The sequence below is a fragment of the Myotis daubentonii genome, chromosome 2, assembly GCF_963259705.1.
Source record: "Myotis daubentonii chromosome 2, mMyoDau2.1, whole genome shotgun sequence".
Classification (NCBI taxonomy): Eukaryota; Metazoa; Chordata; class Mammalia; order Chiroptera; family Vespertilionidae; genus Myotis; species Myotis daubentonii.
In genome coordinates, this window is record NC_081841.1 from 102,977,915 (window position 1) to 102,998,637 (window position 20,723).

At 38.3% G+C, this 20,723-nt stretch overlaps 1 protein-coding gene across 6 annotated transcripts in view; it reads left to right on the plus strand.

Moving 5' to 3' along the window:
- The window catches only part of PAN3 (poly(A) specific ribonuclease subunit PAN3), a 161,808-nt gene that overhangs the window by 36,629 nt on the left and 104,456 nt on the right, over window positions 1-20,723 (plus strand). For 4 of the 6 annotated variants that reach the window (XR_009451290.1, XM_059684050.1, XM_059684046.1 and 1 more), the window contains exon 5: window positions 2,156-2,317. The exons of the other annotated variants lie outside the window; for them this stretch is intronic. Coding sequence is in view for 3 of the 4 variants with exons in the window: in XM_059684050.1 (XP_059540033.1) it covers window positions 2,156-2,317 (162 nt within the window). In the remaining variant the exon portion in view is untranslated. The remainder of the gene's footprint in view (window positions 1-2,155; window positions 2,318-20,723) is intronic. 6 annotated transcript variants of the gene reach the window in all.

Below are 20,723 nucleotides of genomic sequence, written 5' to 3' on the forward strand. Positions count from 1 at the left end.
GATTTTACCATAATTTACTTCCTAGGCAATGAGACTTTTATATTTAATCTTTTTGCCTCTCCATCATACTTTCTGTTGCTCTCCTCTCTTTTCAGATGTCATTTTGTCTTCTGTTGCTTATAATGGTATTTTAGATGCTATTCTAAAAAAATACCATCTAGGTCATACCACTCAGTATCACATTAGATGAAACTTTAATTGCTGGCTATTTATTGAAGAAACTTAAGTCTGTAATGGCACATGTTTGGAGATCTCTTTTTACCTAAAAGGAAAAATCCTTAGGCTAATTATAGGCTTGAGGGGGGTGGATGGTAAAGAAGTGGAGAAGTGATGAATTCCTCTTTGGAAAAATAAAAAACATATAATGAGAACTGTTAGGGAGGGAGAATGACACATTGGATTAACCCTTTTTCTATGTTGCTATGCCTTACTGTAAAAAAATAAATTGCACTAATTATAATTATTTTCGGGTCAAAAGCAAGTCTGAATTTGTAAAGGATCTTAACAGAAGAGCATTTAAAGGAATAATTTTCTTGCTTTCAAATATATGACGAATTTAGGTGTCCTTGTATAAGTCCTATTTGATAGGTTGTGTGTTAAATAAATATTCTTTGATATGTTGAACTTTTCTAATAGGGTAATCCTTAGCCCAGACATTTTCTAAAATGTAAATTTTAAATTAGTGAAGGCTTAATTAAGGTTACATTATTTTTGCTGTATATAAAATCTTTATAGTTGTGAACTCTAGTTACTAGAAATAACTCGCTTTAAAATTTTCATTTGTAATATGTTTCCGAAAGCTACATTTTCTCATCTACAAAAGTTGCTTCTGATGTAGACATAGAGGGTAATTGAATTGGTTCATGATTGCATAGAGGTGGAAATATTTTACCTTCATGAAACTTTATCCACTGCTATAATTATTGGGTATGTAGGTAGTATAGTTGCCTTTCTCATGCAAGTTAAAATTTTTTTTTTCCTCCTTAAACCGAAGAAAGCATAGTGGAGGGCCTTTCGTGGAGCGGAGACTAAGTTGCATAGAATTATTTCCATTGGCATAATTTATAAGATCATTTTGAAATTTAGGAATCAAGTGTTTTCTTCAGATTGTTTTTATTCTGGAATAAATATTTTTTATATATTTGTCTGGTTATGACACCCTTTATGAAGAAAGTTAATTTAATTATTTGCTTTAGCAGTCTTATGACAGAACAATGAGTAAACATAGATTTTAAAATTTCAGGTCTTAAATTAGATACCTTCTCAAGAATGTGTCATTATTCCTTAAAGGAAAAATATATATACAAATTCCCTTTAAGATTCAATTTAGTACAAATTTGATCTAATTAAGAGAAGTAAGATGATGGAAACTGTAATTAACTTTCCCATAATAAAAAACCCTGCCAGCCACTAAGATTGTTTACTAACTTTATTATATATATTGTTAGCCAGTGAATTCATCCTTTTATTGGACAGTTTATTTAGCATCAGTCTATTCAAATTACTGAGATTTATAAGACTGTTGATATTTGTGTGTTTTTATTTAAAGTCTGAGATTACTTCTTTTCATTGAATATTTTGAATTGAATGCCCACTTCAGATAGAATGACCTGTACTCTGGTCTAATGTGCATAGAGTTTTAAAATTTTTTAAAAAAACTCTACTCTTTGGGCTTTAGTTTCTTCTTTTAGGTGGGGTAATTCTCAGTAGGTATTGAGGCAGTGATATGGGGAGCAGAAAAAGGTATAATTTGGAGACAATTTTTTACTTGTATTTTGTACCCTTGAAGCCATTTCTTCATATTGCAATGAGAATAGGTAAGTGCCAGTGGAAAAAATTTTGCGAAGCGTTTTGCTGATACGTTAATTTCTATTCATTAAAGTCTTACCAACTTAGATTATAATGTATGTCTCTAAAACATCTGTTGCTTTATATAATATTGCTGTTCAGCCTGTTAGGACTGTGGGTTATTTTGAAGTTGTGTATTGGGGGTGGGAAATGCTGGGTTGGGTGGTGATAAGGAAATTAGAGGGAGTGTCTTAGAAATTTTGTTTTCTATTCCACCATTCCTGGTATCTTCTCTGTTAGTTATGCTAGTTTAGATTAGTGTGGGGGATGTTAGGAGTGGCCTGGTTTCTTTCCTTCTTTTTCCTAGCCAAGGAAGTATCGCCTGGGGATGCTGGAGGAGAGGCTAGTTCCGATGGGATCAAAGGCACGAAAAGCAAAGAACCCTATTGGCTGCCTTGCTGACAGGTGTAAATCAGGAGTACCCATCAATATGGTTTGGTGGAACAGACTCACAGAAAACAATTTACAGGTAAAAATAATTTTACTAGACATTTTTTGAAAGTGAATATTTTGGCTGCTTTCTGTGTCTGTGGGGTGGTGGGTTTGAGATTGGGTGGCTTAGATGATATACATAGGTGATTTTTTTTTAACGAAAGTGAGGCTAGTGGCCCATTAACCAACAAAATGATTTTGTTTGGTGGATTTTTTTTTAGCTTTCTCTGCTTGTATATTTTCCTATTCTTTTATTAAATTTAATTTTTTCCTTTTGGATCTTGTTAACAGTTAATAAGATCTAAAATCTTATTATTTATTGATTTGAGAGAGAAGAGAGATAGAGAGAGAGAGAGAGACGGACCGATGGTTTGCCTCTCAGATGAGCCTCGCCTGGGGATCGAACCCGTAACCTGGATATATGCCCTGACTGGGAATTGAATCCACCACTTTTTGGTGTATGGAACGACATTCCAACCAACTGAGCCATACCAGGCAGGGCAAGTTTAATTATTTTTAATACATGAAGTTATTCAAGGTACTACATTGAAAAATCATATTATAAAATTCATTATAGAAAATTTATTTATTTGGAATTTGAACAACAGGAAGCTTCATGGGTTTTTTTTTGTACATTTTTATTAGGAAATAAAAATTGTATGTGAACAAACTTGTCAAGTGTTTGCTCTAAAACCACCTTCAGTAGTATGTTGAGCCAGAGTTATGATAGATACATTTCAGTCTTTGACTCTGCCTTATGAGTGCTGAATAATGAAAATGAATTTTTATAACTCAAAGGCTAGCTTTGGCATGAAACTCTGAAGCACATACAAAATAATTGAATTATATTCAATTTCAATTTGGATTATAATTATTATAGTCTTATTTTTAAAAATTGGTAATTATATAATATAGTTCTATTAATCAGAATTTTAGTTTAGCTGGAAGTAGAGTATCTTTCCTCTCTGAGTAAATTTGTATTTTTAATATATTGCTAGCCAAAAGCCTGTAATTCACATACACGCACCATATACCGAAAAGATAAAACAAAGCTAACAACTTGGTTTTATTTCTGTCAATAAACTTGTATTATGAAGGGATTTCACAATATTTTGGTCTGTTTAATATTACTATCTTAGCAATACCCATGTTGCCTTGGACACAGAATAAAGAAGTTACTTTAAATATTGCAAAATGTGGTGGTATTTGCCCAACTGAAGTTTTGGTAATAAATATAAAGATATAGTGGTGTGTGTGTGTGGGGGGTCCACATAATCATATACTTAAATTTATTGACTTATTTATTTTTTAAATATATTTTTATTGATTTCAGAGAGGAAGAGAGAGGAGAGATAAAAACATCAATGATGAGAGAGAATCATTGATCAGCTGCCTCCTACATGCCCTCTACTGGGGAGCCAATATGCAATCCTGGCATATGCCCTTGACCAGAATTGAACCAGGGACCCTTCAGTCCACAGGCCAATGCTCTATCCACTGAGCCAAACCGGCTAGGTCCATATACTTAAATTTAAGTGTAAAGTTTTGGATATGTCAATTCTGGGTAGCAGTAGAGTTTACTGAATTTTTGTCTGAGATCAGAGGAGAGAGATTTGATGTGGATTGTTACAATTATTTTTCAGTTAAAAAATACCTTATTGATTTCTGAGAGGCAGAGAGAGATAGAAACATCCGTGATGAGAAACATCAGTGATGGTGATATCTTAATCTTACTAACATCTTTAGTAATTTTTTTGTTGCTGCTGAAAACAAGCCTTTTGCTGAAGGTTTCTACCTTTATTATTCAGTATTGTATCCACTGGGGATGAAGCCTGCAACCCAGCCATGTGCCCTGAACTGGGAAATGAACTGTGACCTCCTGGTTCATAGGTTGATGCTCAACCACAGAGCCACACTGGCCAGGCTTATTTTTCAGGTTTAAAAAGAAAGTCTGAAAATAAATTGAACATGAACTGTATAAGAATAGATATAAGTGGAACTGAAACTGTAGGTTGTGGAGTGAAACACTGATAAATACAGAGGCATAGCCATTCAACTTCACACAACTGCCCCTGTCCCCCTTATCCCAGTGGCAGTTTTCAGATACATCTTTTTAGCACAACTTGAAAAATTATTAAGTTAGGATAAGAATATATGATAGAATTATGCTTTATTTTTAATTAAAACATCTAGTAATAGATTTGCTTTCAGTGTGAGGAAGATTAAATTGGTGTTATCTGACTTATATTTCATATACTACTATTATGCTGCAAATAGTCCTTTTCCTTTAAGGGTATAACTATTGGAGAGGCAGTAATACCTCACACTGTGAGTCTTACATTGAAGTACTGAAAATACCCATCTGGTTTGGTCTCCATTACTATTTTTGTGGATTCCCTAAATTGGGTACTTGGTGGTGTTTATGCAGAGCAAAGAGTATGTCAATACGTAATTTTTTACTCTTAGGATTTTTATCTTCTTGTTGTATAAGAAAAATAATTTATATAAATATATTCTATACCAAATATTTCTTTAGTTTTGTGTGATGTTTACTTTTCAATATTGTATATTTTTCACATAAATTTTAAAGGGATTGTATAGCCAGATGTATTAATCTTTCCTGTTTCATTTATTTCCTTTTCATTTAAAACTTAGGTCTTCTCAATCCTAAAATCAGAGAGATTTGTCTATATTTTATTTTAGTAATTATAGCTGTGTTTATTAAATGGTTACTTCGTGCCAGGCACTGTACTAATTTTTTTACATATATTATCTCTCTTGGTCTTCCGAGTAGTTCATGGGACAAAAGTTATTGTTAAATGAAGTATTGTCAGAGAAGCTAAGTAACATTAAGGCTAAGCAGTAGTTAGTAGAAGAGTAGAAATTTGAACCCATGTTTGTCAGACTTAAAATTCTGCGTTTCTGTGTGATATAGCTCTAGTTGTATTAGAACTTTAATTGGTTTATTTATCTTACTCATTGACTGAACTTTTTGATGATGAGAATGCATACATAGTTTTCCAGACATGGACTTGACTCATGCGTGACTGCAACGTTTGTAAGGTCAGCTTTTTTTTTTCTTCTGAGGCATCTTTTTTTCAGTGATCTTTAACTGGAACTTTAAACATTTCTTTACATCGATATCTTAATCTTACTAACATCTTTAGTAGTTTTTTTTGTTGTTGCTGTTGCTGCTGAAAACAAAAGAAAACCAGTCAACCAACAAAAACCTTAAAACGGCAACAATAACAAAAAAGCCTTTTGCTGAAGGTTTCTACCTGTATTATTTGTAATTGCATATACTCTCTTTAGTGCTGGATATCTTTCAAGAGCCATGATTCCCAATCTTTTAGTGCTTAATAATCTTTTTATTTATTTTCTACCAAGAATCTCATAATATGAAAGAACCTGTCCACCGAGCATACATTTGCAACCTGTAATAGGCTAATTAGAGAATAAAAGGAACTTAATATTTTTCTCTTAGTCTTTTGTAGCTTGGTGGAAATTAAATTTAGTTTTCATATGGCTGTTTGAAATATTGATAATGCCAATCTGGTCTCTATTACTATGTTTGTGAATTTTCTATGTGGGGACCCTTTGAATAGATTCAATCTTTTCTCTGATTTTTTTCTCCCAAAATTATTTTTATCATTTTATTATTTTTTAAATCTGTATTGTTGAGAGTATTATAGATGTCCGCCTGTTTCCCCTACTATTGCCCATCTCTACCCGGATCCCATCCCACCCCAGGCCTTCACCACCCTATTGTCTGTGTCCATGGGTTATGCATGTATGCATATAAGTTCTTTGGTTAATCTCTTCTCTCTGAGATTCTTCAGCCTGTTCCATGTTTCCATGCCTCTGGTTCTATTTTATTCATCAGTTTATTTTGTTCATTAGATTCCTTGCTTATTTTGATTTTTAAATTCAATTGTTGATAGATTTGTACTTATTGCCATTTTATTGTTTATATTTTTAATCTTTTTTTCTTTCTTTCTCTTCTTCTTAAGGAAGACCTTTAACATTTCCTGTAATACTGGTTTGGTCGTGATGAACTCCTTTAACTTTTTTTTTTGTCTGTATCTGATCTTCAGTTCTAAATGAAAGCTTTGCTAGGTAGAGTAATCTTGGTTGTAGGTCCTTGCTTTTCATCACTTTGAATATTTTTTTGTTTTTTTTGTATAAAGTATGTTTTATTGATTTTTATAGAGATAGGAGAGGAGAGAGTGAGAGAGATAGAAACATTGATGAGAGAAACATTGATAGGCTACCTCCTGCATGGCCCTCACCAAGGATTGAGCCCGAAACCCAGGCATGTGCCCTGACTGGGAATTGAACAGTGACCTCTTGCTGCATGAGTTGATGCTCAATCACTGAGTCACACTGGCCGAGCTCACTTTGAATATTTCTTGACACTCCTTCCTCACCTGCGAAGTTTCTGTTGAGAAATCAGCTGATAGTCATATGGGCCCTCCCTTGTAGGTCACTAACTGCTTTCTTTTTGTTCCTTTAAGATTTTCTTTTTGTCTTTAATCCTTGGCATTTTAATTATGTGTCTTGGTGTGAGCCTCTTTGGGTGCCTCTTGTTTGGGACTCTGCACTTTCTGGACATGTATGTATTTCTTTCCCCATATAAGGGAAATTTTCTGTCATTTTTTCAAATAGGGTTTCAATTTCTTGCCCCCTCTCTTCTCCTACTGGCACTCCTATGATGGGAATATTGGTATGTTTGAAGTTGTCCCAGAGGCTCCTTATTCTATCGTCATATTTTTGGATTCTTTTTTCTTTTTGCTCTTTTGATTGGATGTTTTTTGCTTCCTCTTGTTCCAGATTGCTGATTTGATTGTCGGCATCCTCTGCTCTCCTGTTGAGTCCCTATAAATTATTCTTCATTTCAGTTAGTGTATATTTCATTTCTGACTGGTCCTTTTTTATGTCGTTGATGTTCTTCATGAGTTCCTTGAAGTTCTTACTAAGTTACTTAAAGATCTTAAGTTCCTTGAGCATCCTTCTAACCATTGTTTTGAACTCTGTCTGGTAGTTTGCTTGTTTCCATTTCATTTAGTTCTTTTTCTGGAGATTTCTTCTTTCATTTGTGACATGTTTCTTTGTCTTCAGATTTTGGCTGCTTCCCTGTGTTTGTTTCTCTGTATGAGGTAGAGCCGGTATGTTTCCTGGAATTGGTATAGTGACCTTATGTAGTAGGTGTCCTGTAGGGTCCAGTGGCTCAGCCACCCCAGACATCTGAGCTGGGCACTCCAGGTGCGTCCCTGTGTGGGCTGTGTGCACTCTCCTGATGTAGTTGAGCTTTGCTTACTGTTCACATCACTAGAAGGGGTTGACCCCAGGCCAGTTGGCTGTGAGGACCAGCTGCAACTACAGGGGAAGAGCTGCTATGCAGGAGACACCCTGCGGAGCAGGACTTGCTTCGGTGTGGCTTTGGTGCTCTCTGAATCAGCCCCTTGAGTGTGTCACTTGTGAATGTGGCATGGTCTGAAGCTGACCACTGGGTGCACTGGCTCTGGGGCCTCCTTGGAGTTGCAAAGTCAGCTACTGCCTGTGTCTGACATGAGCTACAGAGCTATCTGAAGATGGCTGCTACTTGTGTTGGGTTTGGAGGTGTCCAGGAGAGGCCAGGCTGTGAAGCAAGGCAGGCTTTTGCTAGTTTCGGGCCTGGGGCATCTTATTTTGAGAGGCATGGGACACACTGAGGCCAGCTACTGCTTCTTTGAGAGATTTTAGAAAAGTTTGAAGCCTGAGCCAGGACATACTATTCATATAGAAGGAACTCTGCAAACAGTTTGGGTCTGGCACCAAATTGGGTCCAGCCGGGTTTCAGGGTGTCATGAGGGCCAGGGGAATAGTCTGAGCCAGGTTGATGGAAACTCAAATATGGTGCCTGCCTGTTGGCTCTGTGATGGGGGAGGTCTCAGCCTCAGAACAATGACCTCTGCTAACATTTTTGTCTGGGAGAAAGCTGCCCCCTAGTTCTTGCCCTGATAACAGTCAATTTAGTTCCTTCCTGTGTATCCCTGGATCATTTCAAGCTGCTGCCCCAGTGTTGGAGCTCAGAGGGAATGAGTGTGAGTAAGTCCATGCATTGGCCTTTAAGAGGAACTGCCTGGGACTCCAGCAGACTCTGTGTCACTCAGCCATAATCCGTGCTGATTTTCACAGCCCAAAGTTACAGGGACTTCTCTTTTTAGTACTGGAACACTGGGCTGAGAGGTCTAGTGTAGGGCTGGGACCCCTTACTCCTCATGGGTGGCCTCCACAGCCAAGATATTCCTCCCAGTTAAAAAAAATGCCACACGTGGATATAGGACCAGACCATTTTGTACATCTGTTCCTCCTACCAGTCTCATTGTGCTTTCTTCTTTAATTCTCTAGTTGTAGGACTTACATTCAATCAGATTTCAGGCTGTTTTGAATGATGGTTGTTCTGTGGTTAAATTGTAATTTTTGATGTTGATGTGGGAGGATGTGAGTGCTGCGCTTATGTACACTGCCATCTTGACCAGAAGTCTCTGATTTCTTTACCACCCATTTATTCCTTCAGTGCCTACAGTTTGGTGCCAGCAAAATTTTGCTGAATCAGCTTTCAAAGTTTCTCAGAGATCTCCTTAATTAGCAAATCCAGCAGTTTTATTCAGTACTTAATATGTCTGACTACCTTTTTATTTTTGAAACTTTGCTCTTTGCATCCTTTTTAAACATTTTTTTTTATTTAAACATTTTTTTGAAACAATTTTTATTGTTGAAAGTATTGCATATGTCCCCCTCCCCCCATTGACCTTTCCCACCATGCATCCTTTTTAAAAAAAATGTTTTTGTTAATCCTCACCTGAGGATATTGTTTCCTTTTTTTTTTTTTTCTGAGAGAGAGGAAGAGAGAGAGAGAGAGAGAGAGAGAGAGAGAGAGAGAGAGAGAGAGAGAGAGAGAGAAAGAGAAAGAAAGAAAACATCAATTGTTTACCTTCTGGACACATCCCAATTGGGGCCGGGGATTAAACCTGCAACCCAGGCACATGCCCCTAACTGGGAATCAAACCCAAGACCTTCTGGTGCACTGGCCAACACTGTAACCACTGAGCAACACTGTCTAGGGCTCCTCTTTATATTCTTTTTAAAAAATATATTTTTATTGATTTCAGAGAGGAAGGGAAAGGGTGAGAGAGTTAGGAAACATCAGCATGGGAGAGGAAATTAGATATATGAGTAAGCCAATAGAGCAGCGGTTCTCAACCTGTGGGTTGCGACCCCTTTGGCGGGCGAATGACCCTTTCACAGGGGTGGCCTAAGACCACCTTGCATATCAGATATTTACATTATGATTCATAACAGTAGCAACATTACAGTTATGAAGTAGCAACGAAAACAATTTTATGGTTGGGTCACAACATGAGGAACTGTATTTAAAGGGCCAGAAGGTTGAGAACCACAGCAATAGAGACTAATGTAATAGTAATGCGTCAGTAAAGCAGATAAAGAAGATCAATTTTTAGCAAGGAGTGAAAAGAGAGAGAAAAACTAAAGCAGGAACAGGAGAAGAGAAACAGGATGAAAAAGGATGAAGTTAGGAAGAAATGGTTGGCATAAAGGAAAAAATGAGATAAAGTAATGATTAAAAAAACAAATAAAAATAGAATGTAGAACACTAATCCAAAAAACCCAAAAACAACAACAAAACGTTAAAAACATAATAATAGTACTACTAATAAAAATAAAGAAAAATAATTTTAGTTTCTTAAGTAAAAGTTTTAAAAAAATGTAGTGAAGTTTATTTGCTTCAGCTGAGTATTTAATGCCCCATGGGGGCTGGTCTGAGACCTCTCTCCACTGTTCTGTCTGCCACACCTCGGCTTCCTGCTAGACAGCACCGTGCTGGAGCTCCCAGTGATCCACAGCTCCTCTGTGTCAGGTGCCACAGCCTCGGTGTCAGCCAGGCGGGACCACTCTGCCTGCTTTCAGTCATCTTTACACAGGCATCTATTTCTGACACTGCCTTTAGGTGGCGGTGTTTCTGTATTAGTTTCTGGGACCAAATGGCCCCTCAACCCAGCCCCCAAGGGCTCTCTGGGGATATTTTGAATCCTCGTTTCTTTGCTGAACTCAAGGATGGGTGTCGCTGCGCTGCTAGGAGCAGCCTGGTCTCCAGGAGAAAAATGTCTGTTCAGGGTTGGAGGGATTGGATTCTTCCAGAACTGGCCTCCTGATTGCCTCTCCCTAATTTGTTCCCCAGCTTCCACACAACCACCTTCTCCTGCATTGCAGCCAGGGAGAATGCTTATAATTGAAAGATCCTGGGTTTAGCGAGTAAAAGCAAGGAGAATATGAAGACAGAGCACCCAAGCTGCTGTGCGTTTCTCTCCCCCTGGCACTGCACAGCCGGTGCAGAACTTCAGGCCGCCTTCCTGGGCGCAGCCTCCCATGGCTGTGGGCTTAGGTCTAGAGTCCCCCCACTGCCAGAAGCCCTGTGGACACCCTTCCACAGTTGAGTGTTACACTTGCCCCTAAGGGACGTGGTGTTGGTTCAGCTCAGTCCAGGCTGCACGTGTTTCTCCCTCCAGCCCAGATTCCCCGATCCCATCGGTTTCTCAGTTTCCTGGCTAGCTCTGACTTTCCGTCCATGGATTGCCTCTCCAGCTGTGTTTACTTCACCAATTCAGGGTGGATGTTATTTGATTCAGCTATTCCTTCTATCTGCTCAGTGAGAAGGTGCCAGACCTGTCTGCCTATTTGGCCACCATTTTGTCTTCCCCAGGACAGACTTTTTTAGGAGCCCGTGGTCAGGGAGGCTACAGTCTCGTTGTTCGTGGGTTGGCAGCCATGGCCGTTGGTCCCTGGCTGGTGTGGCTGTAGGGTCCCAGGTGGTGTCCAAGGTCTCCCCTGGTGGAGGTGAGGGTGGGCTCCCAGCCACAGCCACTCTCCCCCCTCAAGATGGCGCAGCCTCTGCGGCTGGGCCAGCTGCCCCGAGAGAGATTTCAATGGTAGTAGAGGCTGCTTGGCTAGGGGAGTCTGGTACACCAGTCCCCCACAGCCCTGTGGAATATAACTGGCCCTCACTCACACATACATGCCCCACACATCCACGCACTCTCCTTTTGCTCGCTCACTCACTCACTCACTCACACTCTCTTTCTTACTGCCATCCTGTCTGCTGCCATCTTGGACCCCTGCTAAATTTTTTTTTTTTTATTGTTTCCACAATACTTGGTATTGTTTAATACTTATTGCATTGTGTTTTTATACATTGTGTTTGCTTACCTATTTGTCTTTTTCCACTGGATTGTAACTATTTGAAACTAGGTATGTGTTTGTTTTATTATTTTTGTATTCTTAAGGTATTTTTTTTAATCCTTACTGGAGGGTATATTTTTATTGAGAAAGGAAACATAGATGTGAGAGAGAAACATTGATTGGTTGCCTCCTGAACATGCCCTGACTGGCGGATTGAACCCGCTACTTAGGTATGTGCCCTGACCAGTAATCGAGCCCACAACCTTTTGGTGAATGGGACAATGCTCCAATTAACCAAGCCACCCGGCCAGGGCCCCTTCAGGTATTTTGCTTGTCTCTAAATGTTGCTGTTTAATTTTTTTTATTAGGTAATATATGCAAGTTGTGGCATTATCTTCTAAGATTTTCATATATTTAAAAAAAAATGATCATAGGTTTTCTGGGACTTATAAACTGCTTAGTTTTATTATCACAACTGATTTAGAACATAGGATGGTGATTTATTTTGAAATGTTAGAGGGTCTTCAATTTTTAGAATTATAAGTTTAACATTATCCAACTATTCTTGATATTTTTCAATTTTCTGAGCCTGGTAGTAACTTTAATTACTTCTTGACAGTGTTGTTAAGTAATAAAGCTTCTTCATTTTGTATTTTTCCATGATCTGAGCCCAAACACCAATCAGATGGTTGGTGGAAGGTTACCTGAGACTCCATGTCAGCAATACTTTATTCCACCTAATTGTGAATTCACTTTTATCTTTTCTCAGTCTTTACCTAGAATGTTTACTCCTCCCTCTGCCTGATCAATCTGTATGTGAATTCAAGGTTTTTCATTTTTCTAAAGTTCAAATTATTAGTATTACTGTTTTCCCCCCTCTGTGGTCTTATTAAATGGCCTTTCTTGTAAGAAGTGTTTAATTACAAGAATTCTCACATTAAAATCTCTTGACCCAAAAATTCTCCTGTGAATTCTGGTTGCTTGTTTTGTAAATGTACTGGGTATACTTGAATCTTTAGTCATGAGTTTTGGTATTTTTTCAGGTGGTTTCTAGTCCCTAGGCCCCAAGAAATAGGATCATTTGGACTTTAGATAGAATGGGTTTGGATATATATGGGCAAAACTGCAACCCACCTGCTCAGAGTCTCTCAGGGCTTGAAGAGGTATAGAACCATGATGCAGCTAAAATGGCATTACCGCCTTAGCTGGTTTGGCTCAGTGGATAGAGCGTTGGCCTGTGGACTGAAAGGTCCTGGGTTCAGTTTCGGTCAAGGGCACATGCCCAGGTTGCAGGCTCAGTCCCCAGTAGGGAGCATGCAGGAGGCAGCCAGTCAGTGATTCTCTCTCGTCATTGATGTTTCTATATCTCTCTTCCTCTCCCATTCTGAAATGAATAATAATAATTAAAAAATGGCATTACCGTATATCTATTACTTTCCCCCATTACACCTATACCCTCTTCTTCTGTTCTCTGTAGCTGCTATTCTAAACCTTTAATGTTCTCCTAAAACCTGCTCTCCTCTCCCCTCATCCCTTTTGAGTAAATGACTTGTGTTTTTTCAGAAGGGTTGGAAAGGTCAGTGAGAATTACTTCATGTGTCAGCTTTCTACTTCTGTACAACATTTTCAATCACACCTTTGCTCACTGTTTTTCTTCCTGATCAGACAAGTGGGTGTTTTGTTTTTTTTTTCTTTTTTTTTTTACTATATGCTTCAGAACCTCTCTTTATTTCTTTCTGCAATTTATTCTATAATTTAGCCCTTTTCAGTTTTAGACAGTCTTTCCCTTGACATTGATTTCTTCCTCCTAGCTTATAAACATGTCATGTTGAAGTCTCTCCCGTTCTGGAAGCACCAGAACAAAAGAATGCTCATGAGGAAATGTTCTGTGCTCAGTACATTTGGGAAACTGATACAGACTGAGAAAGGCTTCCTACTTATTGTCACTACTCTTTCACCTGTCATTTATCCCTTAATTCCTAGCATTTTGCCTTTAACTATGACCACTCTATTAAAATTCTTTTTAATAAGGTTACCTAACTACCCTTGACTGCTGCTACATTTGACATTGTTGACCATTCCTGTCTCTTTAAAATTTTTATTTTCTTAGCTCTTAGATTGTTCTTGGTCTCTTTTGGGAATCTCTTGTCCACTTTGCCTTGCCTTTTGGAACTCTCCCAAGCTCTGTCCTTGATTATTTTCTCTTTTATTCCACCCTGTGCCCATTGGTGATTTCACATATCTTCATTCCTTCAGCTGCTCCCATTCACATTGAACTCCAAGATATATTTTATTATTCTTCCACTCCTCTATACTCACTCTAAATAGTAACTTCTTCTGAACATCTTCATTTATATCAGCAGTCGCCAACCTTTCGGACCTCACGGACCATCAGTGGTCCGCGGACCACTGGTTGGCAACTGCTGCTTTAAATTCAACATGTGTACAATGAACACCACATCTTTTCTGTCATTTACATACAACTGTACACACTCATTCACAAGTATATGCCCACTATTTGTCTTGGTTATTGATATCACACTGTTACTTAATTGTAAGCGCTTGACTCTTCCATCTTCCTTATTGGCCACAGCCTTCAGCCACTGAAACTCTTGGTTGTGCTACGTTGAAATTGTCTTCACTTTTAATATCACTGAGTTATAATTTAGGCCTACCTTTATTTTTTTTACCTGGACTGTTGTTATTGTAGTCTCTTATCTGGTTTCCTGCTACTGGCCTTATCTTTCAATCACCATTACCTCGGTGATGATCTGAATTTGTTTTTAGTTTTTGTCATCTGTTCTTTGTCATTAGAACAAAATTCATATCTTTTAGAAAGGTCTGTAAGGTATCCCTCTCCTAATTACTGCTGCAGACCTACTGAACTATTTGCACTGTCAAGAAGAGTGCCATGCTCTTTTCTGCCTCTGCCTTTGAATATTCACTTAGCTTGGTGTGCTCTTCTCTCAGCAAACTTGTCGGTTACAATTCAGTTCAAACATATGGCCTTATAATCAAAGTAGACAGCTTTAATCATTAAGAATATAACTTTCCCCTAGAATTTACATTGCTCTAATTAATATATATATATAACTTTTCTTATCAGCTAGCAGCTTAAGGCACACTATAGATAATTAATATTTTTTTGATACGTGGATGTTCTGAGCACTTGGGGGTGTGGAATTAGGTTCACTGCACATTTTATGCCTGTGAAATGCCAGTTTGTGAATTTCTAGAACACAGTGGCTATATTTAGTATATCGTTTTTCTCCACGGTGCCTAGCACAGTGTCTTGTCTGTTGCTACTCAAATAATTGAATGAATGAACCTGGGTTAAAGATTACCTGGTGAGATGAGTCTCTGGCCTAATATTAGTCCTATAATTGAATGTTTTATATATTTTATTAAATTTATTATTGTTTTTAATCCTCACCTGAGGATATGTTTTTTACTGAATTTAGAGGAAGAAGAAGGGTGGGAGAGAAGAAGGGAGAGGGGTGGGGGTGTGTGTGTGTGTGTGGGGAGAGAGAGAGAGAGAGAGACATTGGTGTGATATAGAAACATTGATCGGTTGCCTTCTGTATGCACCCTGAATGGGGATGGAACCCAAAACCTACGTATGTGCCCTGACTGGAAATCAAACCTGCAACCTTTTGGTATATGGGATGATGTTCCAACCAACTGAGCTACCCAGCCAGGGCCATTTTTTAAAATTTTTGTTTGTTACAGTTTTATGACAAAATATTATGGAAAAATGCTTGAAAAAATCTTAATATATGTTACGTTTTGTGATTAAATATGGCAGGATTATTGCTTAGATAGAATGCTTCTAGGTAATCTCTGTTACTATGCAACATGATAAATAGGTTTTACTATTGTATAGCTATAGAAAGAAGATGTACATAAGAATAGAAGATAGTTAGAGCTATATAAAGAAATTCTTACCTCTCTGGAATGCTGTGATGGTTTCACTTTCCTGGGCTACTTTACTTATTATCTGACCTAAATGAATATATTTTTTCTCTTTTTAGGGAGGCTAATATTTTCCCCCCAGCTTTACTGGGATAATTGACATACAAATAGGGAGAGTAATATTGAGAAATAACTAGGTGATATGCCTCCATGTCCATTAATGATTACTGTTATTGGAGGACTTTGACATGTAATTAACTTTTAAGTAAAAGAGGAGTTCATCTGTTTTTTTTGTTTTTAAATGTCATATAGTGCCTGCTGGTGTGGCTCAGTGGTTGAGTGTCAGTCAACTTATGAATCAGGAGGTCACAGTTTGATTCCCAGTCAGGAAACATGCCCATTTTGTGGACTCCATCCCCAATCCTCAGTAGGGGACATGCAAGAGGTGGCCTATCAGTGATTCTCTCTCATCATTGCTGTTTCTCTTTCTTCCTTTCCCTTCCTCTCTGAAATCAATAAAAATAGAAAAAGTTAATCTATCATCTATCATCCAGATACACACTTTGCTTTTTGATATACATTGGTTCTACTGGTTTCAATTTAAATATTGAATATTTTATGTGAATTGTTTTTAAACATCAGTTGCACTTTATTATTATTATTAATGTTGTTGTTAATCCTCACCTGAGGATACTTTTTTCCCATTGATTTTTAGAGAGAATGGAAGGGAGGGAGAGGGACAAAGAAAGAGAAACAGCAGTGAGGGAGACACATCAATTGGTTGCCTCCTGCATGCATCCCACCAGGGATTGATCCTAGAACCAGGGACCTGCCCTTGATCAGAATTGGACCTGAGACAGTTCAGTCTACGGGCTGATGCTCTAACCACTGAACAAATTAGCTAGGGCTATTTGAATTCTTTTTTTTATTTTATTAAATCTTTATTCAGATTATTACAGATGTTTCTCTTTTTTCCCCCCATAGCTCCCCTCCACCTGGTTCACACCCCACCCTCTGCCTTAAGCCCTCCCCCACTGTACTCATCCATTGGTGTACAATTTTTGTCCAGTCTCTTCCCACACCCCCCACACCCCTTTCCCCCCCGAGAATAGTCCATTCTCTTTCTATGCCCCTGAGTCTATTATATTCACCAGTTTATTCTGTTCATCAGATTATTTATTCCCTTGATTTTTAGATTCAGTTGTTGATAGATGTGTATTTGTTGTTCATAATTTGTATTTTTACCTTTTTCTTCTTCTTCCTCTTCTTAAAGGATACCTTTCAGCATTTCATATAATACTGGTTTGGTGGTGATGAACTCCTTTAGCTTTTCCTTATCTGTGAAGCTCTTTATCTGACCTTCAATTCTGAATGATAGCTTTGCTGGGTAAAGTAATCGTGGTTGTAGGTTCTTGCTATTCATCACTTTGAATATTTCTTGCCACTCCCTTCTGGCCTGCATAGTTTCTGTTGAGAAATCAGCTGACAGTCGTATGGGTACTCCCTTGTAGGTAACTGACTGTCTTTCTCTTGCTGCTTTTAAGATTCTCTCTTTGTCTTTTGCTCTTGGCATTTTAATTATGATGTGTCTTGGTGTGGTCCTCTTTGGGTTCCTTTTGTTTGGGGTTCTCTGCGCTTCCTGGTCTTGTAAGTCTATTTCTTTCACCAGGTAGGGAAAGTTTTCTGTCATTATTTCTTCAAACAGGTTTTCAATATCTTGCTCTCTCTCTTCTTCTGGCACTCCCATAATTTGGATGTTGGTACGCTTGAAGCTGTCCCAGAGGCTCCTTACATTATCTTCATACTTTTGGATTCTTTTTTCTTTTTGCTTTTTCGGTTGGGTGTTTTTTGCTTCTTCGTATTTCAAATCTTTGACTTGATTCTTGCAATCCTCTAGTCTGCTGTTGGAACTCTGTATAATATTCTTTATTTCAGTTAATGTATGCTTAATTCTAGTTGGTCCTTTTTCATATCCTCAAGGGTCTCACTAGATTTCTTGAGGGTCTCACTAAGTTTATCGGCGGTTTCTAGAAAATTCTTGAAAAACCTTATCAGTGTGGTTTTGAACTCCATATCCTGTAGTTTGCTTTCCTCCATTTCTGTCATTTGTGACCTGTTTCTTTGTCTCTGCATTTCTTACGCTTCCCTGTGTTGATAGAGTGACTTTCTGTGCTAGGTGTCCTATAGGGCCAAATGGCTCAGCCTCCCCAATTACCTGGGGTGGACACTCTTGGTGCATCCCTTTGTGGGCTTTGTGCACAGTCTTGTTGTAGTTAAGCCTTGATTGTTGTAGGTATCACTGGGAGGAATTGACCTCTAGGCCAATTGGCTGTGAGAATCAGCTGTGTCTGCAGTGGGAGAACTCTGCTGGAGACACCCTTCTGGGGCAAGACTTGCTTCAGTGGGGCTTTGGTGCTCACTGAGCCTACCCCCTGAGTGTGTCCCTTATGGATCTGAGGAGTTGTAATCTGGATGGTCCCACTCTGACCACTGGGTACACTGGCTCTTGGATCTCTAAGGAGATGTTAATTTAGCCTCTGCTTGAGGCTACCCAGGAGGAGCTATGGAGAAATCTGCGGATTCCTCTTCTTTGTTTGGGGTTTGGAGGTGCTTAGATGGGGCCCAGCTGTGAAGCAGTGCAAGCTGCTTTGGGGCCTTGGGCCTTCTTTTGGATGTTCTGGGTCTCTCTGACCCAGCTGCAGTTTGTTAGGTAATTTTCAGATTGCAAAGGGCCAGGGCTTTCATATGCAAAAGCCTCTGCGCACAGCTTGTGTGGGGCGGGGTCTCAGGCAGTCAACAGGGCGGAGCAAACAGCTATGGCTGATCCTCAGCCCTGCCCTAAGAGGCCCCAGGTCTCAGTGTCCCACGGTAATATCTGCAAGCACCTCTGAGAGAAAGCCGCCCTGGAGTTCTGCCTGCTGCCAGACAGTCCAGTTTCTCCCTGTATGAGCCTGGGTCCCCAGAAACTCGCCTGGAACTGGAGTTCAGAGCAGTTGGGAGCTTGAGATTCCCTCCCGATTGAAAAAGACAACCGCGTCCTCAGTTGCCAGACCTTTTTACGTGCGCTTCCGTACTTCTGCACTTTACTTCCACACCTCCTCTGAGTCTCAGTGTGCTTTTCTCTTTCTTTCTAGTTGTAGAATTTCCATTCAGCCAGCCTTCCTGTGGTTCTGGATGATGTCCGTTTTTTCTTTTAGTTGTATTTTTGAAGTGGTTGTGCGAGGCAGCAATTTCTGGTGTTTACCTATACCGCCATCTGGGTTTCTCTCGGGCTATGTGGATTCTTATGGTAGTACTACTCCATTCAGTGATGATGTAGAGAAAAGGGTAAGTGGCTTCATGCTTTACAAATTTTAACAAACTTTCCTAAAACATTTTTGTAAAATTTATATATATTTGAAAAAAATAAATACTACAAAGAAGTACAAAGAAGGAAGCAAAAATGAATCTAGTTTACAGAGTTGACATCTCTCTTAACATTATTATAATGGGCATCTATTATTTTATTTTTTTAGACATGGAGGGAGAGGGAGAGAAACATCAGTTTTAGAATGAAACATGGATTGACTGTCTTCTGCATGCCCCTCCACCGGGGATTGTGCTCGCAACCCGGGCATGTGCCCTGACTAGGAATCGAACCAGCAACTTTTTGGTGCATGGGACGATGCCCAACCAACTGAGATATACCAGCCAGAGCATCTTTAGTTAGCATCCTTTTACACACATGCACATGCACATGCACACATGCACATTCTTCGCCTCTCCTTTCTCTTAGAAATAATCAACACACCATTTTACATAAATAGCAATTTAGTATAATTGTTGCCAAATTTTTATTTTATTTATTTTATTATTTTATTTTATCATTTTATTTTATGTTTACTCAGTAGTGATATAGGTCTCTTTCCATGGTTACATGAAAATATATCAATGTGCATGATTTAAAAAAAATTATTTACAATTTACATTTAATTTTATTTTGTATTAGTTTCAGGTATACAGCACAGTGCTTAGATAATCATATACTTTACAAAGTGTTCCCCCTGATATTTCCAGTACCCACCTGGCACTGATAGTTATTATTTTATTGACTATACTGTACTTTACATCCCTGTGACTATTTTGTAACTACCAATTTGTACCCAATCCCTTCACCTTTTTCACCCAGTTCCCCAATCCCCCTTCCCTCTGTCAACTACCAGTCTGTTCTCTGTATCTATGAGTCTGTTTCAGTTTTGTTTGCTCGTTTATTTTGTTCTTTAGATTCCATATATAAGTGAAATCTTACGGTATTTGTTTTTCTCTGACTTATTATGCTTAATGTAATACCCTCTATGTTCATTTTTGCTATTGCAAATGATAAGATTTCATCCTTTTTTTATGGCTGAATCATAGTCCATTGTGTATATGTACAACTTTTTTTATCCACTCATCTATTGATGGGCATTTGGGTTGCTTCCATATCTTGGCTCTTGTAAATAATGCTGCAATGAACTCAGGTTTCTTTGGATATATATCCAGAACTGGAATAACTGGGTCATAAGGACCCTCCATACTGTTTGAATGTTTGAGGACTCTCCATACTGTTTTCCATAGTGGCTGCACTAATCTGCATTCCACAACAGTGCACAAGGGTTCCTTTTTGTCCACATCTTTGCCAATACTTGTTTTTTATTGATTCGATATAACTATTCTGACAGTTGTGAGGTGATATCTCATTGTGGTTTTAATTTGCATTTCACTGATGTCAGTGTAATGCCAATGATTATTAATGGCTACATACTAATGATCCACATAACCCTTTTCCTACTGCTATTTTAGTTGCTTCCTTTTAAGAAAGATGATAAATAAATGTGATCATCTTAATCTTTTTTAGTTGGTTGATTTTCTCCTTATCTGTAACTCCTAGATGTGTGAGTACTAGGTCAAAGGGCATGTTTATTTTTCATTTTGATACATATTCTCAAACTATTCCCAAGAATAGTGTTTATAATATTACTTATTTTTGACAAACTTTATAAAGAGTGAACTAATGAGTATTTTTGGAAATTTATGTGCCTGTAATTTTAAGCCTTTATATATAGAGAATTACTTTATACTCAATTCATGAAAATTTTTTGATTAATTCTACCATAATATATCAAGTTTATTACTAATTGTTTTTCATTTGGCAGGTTCTGGTATTACACATGCTACTTTCTCAAGATAGTCACATTATAAGTAAGAGAACTTACATTTAAAAGAACACTGATGTGAATTTCTTAGAAGCACTAGTAACCAACTCACTGGTT